At 38.1% G+C, this 8,548-nt stretch overlaps 1 protein-coding gene across 1 annotated transcript; it reads left to right on the top strand.

Annotated features, from left to right (window-relative positions):
- Positions 1-821: 821 nt before the first annotated feature.
- Positions 822-7,676, top strand: LOC126886120 (uncharacterized). The gene is made up of 3 exons (XM_050652965.1): positions 822-2,258; positions 2,385-2,948; positions 7,632-7,676. The coding sequence occupies exons 1-3, from the start codon at positions 822-824 to the stop codon at positions 7,674-7,676; spliced, it is 2,046 nt and encodes a 681-aa protein (XP_050508922.1).
- Positions 7,677-8,548: the final 872 nt, after the last annotated feature.

Here is an 8,548-nt window from a genome sequence, read left to right as displayed (position 1 = left end):
CTCTTTTCGCCGTAAAAATACTCTCTCCGCAATAATTAATAGATTAAAAAGACTCTTACGTTCTCTCGTTCGCTATTAAGACTATAATTTATCGTTAAGCCGCTTATTTGTCAAAATCGTTGTTGTTAATAAATGTTTTGTTCGCCGAATACCCTTATTTATCGCTAATACACAACCCTTTCTATCGTATTAATTAGCACCTTTAAAACCAGACCAAATCAAATTATTCGAACCAGTTCTCCTAAAAGTTTACTATTTTGTTTATATCGAAGGACGGGACATACGGGTGTGGTCCTAAAATATTCACCTATGTCCAATTAGGCAAAAGGTAATAATTAAACCATTTTTGCCACGGTGGGGTGAGATTGAATAAAAACTCACACCATTTGATGGTCTACATCGACCCGGATTTTTGGTTGGTTTTCGCGTTTGTGCCGCTTTTTCGGACATTTTTGTGTGTAATACCTCTACAAGGCTTGTTAGTTCGCGTCGCGATAAACTCTAAGTAAAAGAAAGTGAAGTTATTGTGTGTGGTTAGTAGCTGCCACCTGTTGCTTTATCAATTGGACTAATTTGGTGAGATTTTTCCATTTTTTAAAACTTTTATTGCTGATCCAAGGTAAACTCTGCTCAAAGACATTTTACGGTCAAAAACACTTTTGTAGACATTTAACGTAGACGCTGTATCGCTCTGTGAAACTTAGACTCTTATTCTCTCGCCGCGCTTGTTAATTGACAAAAAACTCTCCAGTGCAATTTAGATTTTGCCGCGTATCGATAGACTCTCTCTCGCCGTGTGTTCAATCGAATTCGGGATAGAAATGGAAGACCTCAAGAAAAAAAGGACGCCTTTAAAGGCTAAAATTACAAGAATTGAAAACTGGCTCTCACAAAAGGCTAGTACGGAAAAGGATGCGCTACAATTTCAATTTCGGCAAACAGAATTAAAAACCTGTTTTTTAAAATATGAAGAAATAATGGATCAGATAGACGAGATTGATGAAGCCGGTACTGAAGCAGAAGACAGGGTAACAACTGAGCAAAAATATTTCTCTATTCTCGCGGGCCTACAGCGTAAGATGGACGAGTTATTGTTGGGCCCCCCTCCTTTCAGATCAAATAGCACTCAGTCAACTGTGGCCACTGCTAAGGTTAGGCTTCCGGAGATCACCATGCAAACGTTCTGCGGGTCATTCTCTGAGTTCAACTCGTTCTACCAGCTCTTCGAGACGCTAATAGTGAACAATGAAGAACTCAATAACGTGCAACGATTTATTTACCTTAAATCGTTCCTGCGAAATGAACCCCTCCAGTTGATCGACAACATCGAAGTTATCGACGAAAATTTCGATATAGCTGTAAAAACTCTCAAAGATCGTTACGAAAACAAATCGCGAGTGATTAGCTTACACATTCAAAAATTGTTAAAGGCTCCATCTCTAGTTAAAAGTAATTCAAAGGCATTACGCGAATTTTTAACTCTAGCTCAGCAGACGCTGCTTGCTTTGAAAAATATGTCCGTACCAATTGAGCATTGGGATTTACTATTAATTGAAATATTTTTACAAAAATTAGATTTTGCTACACATAGGGCCTTTGAATATGATATTGGGACAAAGACCTTACCTACCCTTTCACAGTTTTTTAAATTTCTCGAGAAAAAGTGTGATATTCAGGAAAAATTAAATGTTTCAGATCATGATAAAAAGGTTAATAACAGGTCTCAATCAAAAACATCTTTCTTCTCATCAGTTGACCAACCATCACACTCTTTCTCTGATAATAATTGTACTTTTTGCAGAAGTAATGCTCATAAGGTTTATCAGTGTAATGATTTTAAATGCCTCTCTTTACAGGAAAAATTTAATTTTGTAAAAGGTAAGAAACTGTGTTTTAATTGTTTGGGTAGTAAACATTTCTCTCAAGATTGCGGCTCTACTCGATCATGTACTTTGTGTGGGGGTCATCATCACTCATCCCTCCATGGAACCTCTGAAAATGTCTCTTCCTCTAGGAACATCAATAGGCAAGCTCTCTCTCGTGAGCGCAATGCTCAAACTCCTCAAAATTCTCAAGGTGCTTCTCGTGTTGTCGCTCCCATATCTACTCAGCATTCTTTTAATAATCGCAGCCAAAATGAAGCTTCTACTAGCTCATCCAGACCTCCTTTAGATATGCAAAATTCTCCAGATTCTCAGGCAGCCACATCTCTCTCCGCTTTATCAGTTAAAACTGATGTATTGTTGGCTACCGCTTTAGTAACCGTTTATTCGAAAGACGGCAGACCCATGCATGCCAGAGCGCTCCTAGATAATGGGAGCCAACATTCGTTTATCTCTCGTGATTTGGTTGAGAAGTTAAAACTCATCCCTTATTTTAAACAGCTACAGATATCAACCATATCCGAAAACACCTCACTCTCAAACGAAATGTTAAACTTAGAATTTTTCCCCTATAATGTAAAGGACAGAAGTTTTAAAACTTCTTTCGCTGTACTCGATAGTATAACTTGTAGGCTTCCTAGAGCTACTATAGATAGAAGTAAAATAAAAGTCCCACAGGATCTCACTCTCGCAGATCCCTCGTATTCTGTTCCGGGTAAAATTGATTTGCTTCTGGCTGGTGATATCTATAGTGAATTATTGACGGATGGATTTATACGGTTAGGAAAAAATCTTCCCATTCTTCAGAATACTCACTTAGGCTATGTTATTTTTGGTACAATTAATCCTCAGGTTTTTCACCGTAATTCACATTTGGCTATCTCTCAATCAAATGTTTCTCTCTTTGTTCAATCCGAACCCGAAGAAAATCAGTTGGATAAGTTGCTTCAACAATTTTTCGAAATTGAAGAAGTTCCCCTCGTTAGTAAATTAACTCCCGATGAAGAATTAGCGGAACAAATATTTAGCAAAACTACTCTTGTATTACCTTCAGGCCGCTTTCAAGTAAATCTTCCATTTGTCTCTGAAAACGCTAATAAAATGTTAGGTGAATCCTTTAAAATGGCCTTTAAAAGATTTATGAATTTAGAACATAGGCTCTTAAAAAACGAAAGTACATACGCTCAATATAAATCTTTCATTAATGAATATCTTCTTCTCGAACATGCGAAAATAGTGCCTCTCTCTCTAACCAACGAAAAGTTAGAAAATAAATATTTTCTACCGCATCACTGTGTGTTTAAGGAAGAATCCTTAACAACAAAGCTTAGGGTTGTTTTTGATGGTTCGATGAAAAGCTCTAGTGGTTATTCGCTCAATGATATTTTACTCAAAGGTCCTACTCTTCAACCGGAACTTTTTGACATTTTGCTACGGTTTAGATTGTATTCCTTCGTTTTCACAACGGATATACAAAAAATGTATAGACAAGTTAGAATAAATCCTGCTCAAACCTCTCTTTTAAACATTCTCTGGCGTGACTCCCCTGAAAAAGACATTGAGTGTCTTGAATTGCAAACCGTCACGTATGGAACTAAAAGCGCCAGCTTTCAGAGTACTCGCTGTTTAATGGAACTGGCACAAACTCATCAGATTGAGTATCCTCTGGCCAGTGATGCTCTTCAAAATAGTTGTTACATTGATGACATTCTCTATGGCGCTAATGATGTACAGACTCTCCTTAAAGCTCATAAGGAAATAACTAGTTTGCTTGGAACCGCTTGTATCTCTCTCCATAAATGGTGTTCTAACTCAGACTTGTTTTTAAAAAATATCTCTTCTCTCTCTTCGAACACTACTTATGTAATAGCTCCAGATAATGGCTCCAATAAGGTTTTAGGTTTATGTTGGAATCCTATTCTTGACACCTTCTCAATCTCTCTCCCAAATTTTACCTTAAAGGACTCGTACACCAAGAGAGAAGTACTGTCAATGATTGCCCAAATATTTGATCCTCAAGGCCTAATTAACCCAGTTACAGTTGTCGCTAAATTAATTATGCAAAAAATTTGGATTTCCAAAATTAATTGGAACGATATCATAGATGCAGATACGTTGCATGAGTGGCTAAATTTTGTTCGCAGTCTCTCGCATTTTAAGGATTTAAATATACCTCGGTGTCTCTTCTTAAGTCAAGAAATCACCAGTGTTGAGATTCACTCATTCTCGGATGCAAGTTTAAAGGCCTATGGAGCTTGCATCTACCTACGTGTGATTTATAGATCTGAACAAGTATCTTGTTCACTTTTAGCATCTAAGAGTCGTGTCGCTCCGCTAAAACCCTTGACTCTCCCAAGATTGGAACTCCTGGGTGCGCTATTGTGTAGTAAGCTCACAGCAAGGATTGCTAATATTATTGAAGAAAAACTCTCTCGCTTAGACTCTATAAATATGTGGTCGGATTCAGAAATTGTTCTCGCTTGGCTTCGTTCGCATCCCTCTCGTTGGACTCAATTTGTAGCAAATAGGGTTGCACAAATTTTAGATAATTCTCCTAACGCTCATTGGAGGCACGTACGATCCAAAGAGAATCCTGCCGACATACTCTCCCGAGGAATGCTACCCGCTGAAATACTTAAATCTTCTTTGTGGTTTCATGGTCCTCAATTTTTGAATCAATCTCGGTTGGATTTGTTGAAATACAATCCAAAAGTTTATACCTCCAAGTTACCCGAAGAAAGGAAAGTAACTCTTCACATTCGAAATGATCAAATAGATTTTTTCACCTCTCTTTCTGATAGGTTCTCTAATTTTTCAAGGTTTATAAGAACTTTAGCATTTATATTCAGGTTTGCCAATAATGCCAAATCGCCTTCTCATAAGTTATCAAATTCTCTTGAAGTAAGCGAACTTCAAAACGCTGAACTGAAGATTGTTAAGATGCTTCAGTATTCTTCTTTCTCGCTTGAGATTTCTGAGATTAAAAAAGGTAAAACTCTATCCAATAAGTCTATTTTACGCTTAAACCCCTTTTTGGATGAAAATGAAATGCTGCGTGTAGGAGGTCGCCTTGGTAACTCAGACGTTACATTTGATCAAAAATATCCTCTTCTCCTTCCCTCAAAAAATCGTGTAGTACGTCTCTTTCTTCAGAGAGAACATATCAGACTTTGTCACTCTGGTCCTCAAAATACTTTATCTCAAATTCGACTTAAATATTGGCCTTTAAATGGACTACGTGAAGTTAAAAAGGTCATACACCAATGTATGGTTTGTTTTAGGTTTAATGCCAAACCCGCTATTCAGATTATGGCAGATTTACCAAAGGAACGTTTGCAATCCTCTCGAGTATTCGCTCATGTCGGATTAGATTTTGGCGGGCCCTTTCAGATCAAAGCTTCCAAACTCCGCAAAGCTCCTTTGATAAAATCTTATATTGCTCTTTTCGTTCGTCTATCGACTCGAGCTGTTCACATTGAAGTCGTGTCCGGCCTTTCTACAGAGACGTTTCTTCTCGCTCTAAAACGTTTTATTAGCCGTAGAGGCCTCCCTCAGACTATATTCAGTGACAACGCCACGAACTTTTTGGGAGCTCGTAATCAGTTGTTTGAACTTTATAAGTTTTTAAAAGAAAAAGAAAACTCTCGCTCTATTAATGATTTTTTGGCATCATCGCATATTCGCTGGAAAACCATAGTTCCTCGAGCCCCTCATCATGGTGGCATCTGGGAAAGCGCTATAAAGAGCGCAAAGCATCATATCCGTAGACTCATGGGTGATATTAAGCTCACTTTTGAAGAATTTACCACTGTTCTCACTCAAATTGAAGCTGTGCTCAACTCTCGACCGCTTTGCTCCCTCTCAAATGATCCCTCTGATCTAACCTATCTGACCCCGGGACATTTCTTGATTGGACAATCTCTTACGTCATTTCCTGAAAGGGATGTAATCCACATTCCCGAAAATAGATTAAGTTTATGGCAACATCTCTCTAAACTCCAGCAAATGTTTTGGAAAAAATGGTCAATTGACTACTTGAACAGACTCCAAAATCGCCCTAAATGGTTTCTTCCTCATAAGAACCTAGAGCCCAACGATCTCGTCTTGTTGATTGAAGATAACACTCCTCCTCTTTACTGGGCTCTAGCAAGAGTGATTGATGTCTTTCCCGGAAAGGATGGCCGAGTAAGAGTTGCATCGGTCAAAACTAAAGATGGAGTCTTCAAGCGCTCTATTAATAAATTGTGTCCTCTACCAAATGACTGTTAAAATTAAGTTAAGTTTAGTGTTTTCGCTTAAGAACGTTGTAAGTTGATTTATGTTAGGTTAGGTTTATGTTAAAGCCAGTGCTTCAACGCGGGGGAGTATGTTGTGAAAACAACAGTTATTTACATTAATTTGCTTTTATAAAAATATCTCTCTGTAAATCTGTTGGGACAATCTGTATTGTGTTTAAAATATTTAATTCTCTGAAAAACTTGAGTGTAGCGTTGTGTGTTTCATAAAATAGACATCTGCATTTTTATCGTTTCGGGGTAAAAGCAGGTCAGTTTGCCAAAGAAGTGTAACATGTGTTTTGCCCTTTTCAGGGCGAATAGTGTAAACTAAACTATCAAAGATAATAGTGCAGAGATTTGAATAGAATTTCAGTAGTCTCTTTCTGATGTCAGAGATGAACACTTTGTTCGCTTGTGCGTCTCTTTTCGCCGTAAAAATACTCTCTCCGCAATAATTAATAGATTAAAAAGACTCTTACGTTCTCTCGTTCGCTATTAAGACTATAATTTATCGTTAAGCCGCTTATTTGTCAAAATCGTTGTTGTTAATAAATGTTTTGTTCGCCGAATACCCTTATTTATCGCTAATACACAACCCTTTCTATCGTATTAATTAGCACCTTTAAAACCAGACCAAATCAAATTATTCGAACCAGTTCTCCTAAAAGTTTACTATTTTGTTTATATCGAAGGACGGGACATACGGGTGTGGTCCTAAAATATTCACCTATGTCCAATTAGGCAAAAGGTAATAATTAAACCATTTTTGCCACGGTGGGGTGAGATTGAATAAAAACTCACACCAGTAGTATTACTTAATTAATTCTTGATTCTCATGCGTATTCGTATATCTGTTTTTATCTAAAGTTGAATTTTTGCCGTCAAAGAATTGAGACTCGTAAATCTTTTTCTAACGTATTTTTGGCGTCGAAAATATGATGCTTTGGAGTGGTTTGTTTACATAGTGCATACCGTTGCAGATAAGAGGCTCTGAGTGTGTTTATATAATCCAACAAGTTTACACGTATAATTTTGCGAACGTTGCAAAAAAAGCCTGGGAGAATTTTGAACTGAGACACAAATCATCAGAATTTCGTAGATTGAATCCTATTTGCGGAAGAATAAGTTATTGCCTTTGAAGGCGTGGTTGAAGTTTGCTTAAACCTTTTCTATTCGTATTGAGGTGAGTGGAGATTGGCGAATTTTTTTGATTGGTAAAACCGGTAGTGGGATAGAAAAATGGGGAGATGGAGTGAGTTTTGGGTGTTAGAGGAGTTGGAAGATAATCGAGATTCCGAGATCAGTTAGAAGTAGTCGAGAAGAGCGATCGGTTCTAGAGAGCTAGAATAAGAAGTTTGTGCCTTTCCGTCAGCAGGCTCTTTGCCTTACTGACGGAGAAAATTGTTGAAAATAGTTCAATGGAGAAAATTAGTTGTTTGTATTTAGTACAGATTCTTTGTTTTTGTTCCAGAGCCGAAGTAGGCTTAAGTGGCTGCTGTGGTCGTGGAGAGTGTAAATTCTTGATCGCATTTTATGTTCCTAGTGATGGATTAAACACATCCTTTAGTTTTCTTTTGTCGAAAAGTTCTACGTTTCATTCAATTAAGTTTAATTAATAACAATAATAATAATAATATTATATATATATATATATATATATAATAATATATAAATATATATAATAATAATAAAATAATATATATAATAATAATAATAATAATATAATAATAATCCCTGTGGGAGTTTTATGTCAGTTCTTCTATCAGGCGCGGCCCCCTGCGAATGGGAGATGCTTTCTGGGTATTCGTAGCGCCAATACCCAGAGAGTAGCAGGAATACTTGCCGTGGAACAAAAACTGACACCTGGCAGTAGGTATAAAATGCACACCCATGAGAATGGAGACTAATAGTTTATGTTTAGGGCCGCTTCCTGAGGATCGCCAGGGCACGTCTGGAGCCGACGCTGGACGTGACAGCATGCGGGACGTCGGTGGCAGGGTGTTGAGGAGGCGGGCCCCTGTCACACAAACAGCTACAGCCCAACAACAAGAACAACAACCACAAGCGAGCCAAACAACAGCAAGAGCTCCACTCGCTGAAGGTGCTGCGCCGGAACATCAGCCGGCGCTCACTCAAGCGGGACGACCGAGACAGCGCATGAAATGGACTGTGTCCATTAACGAAAGCATTTTGCGCTTCTATTATAAGGTGACAAACCTCGGTCAAGAAACGATCGGCTACAGACAACAGCTGTATGCCGAATTTTGCAGGGAGTACCCAGATATTCAAGTATCGGAGCAAAGAGTATCAGATCAATACCGGGTAATCGTAAGAAACAACCTTATCCCAGAGACTAGACGCAATACGATCAAAAGCGAAGTCGAACGG

The sequence above is a fragment of the Diabrotica virgifera genome, chromosome 6 (assembly GCF_917563875.1).
Source record: "Diabrotica virgifera virgifera chromosome 6, PGI_DIABVI_V3a".
Lineage (NCBI taxonomy): Eukaryota > Metazoa > Arthropoda > Insecta > Coleoptera > Chrysomelidae > Diabrotica > Diabrotica virgifera.
The sequence above is the reverse complement of the archived record's forward strand: the minus strand, read 5'-3'. Positions and strand labels throughout refer to the sequence as shown.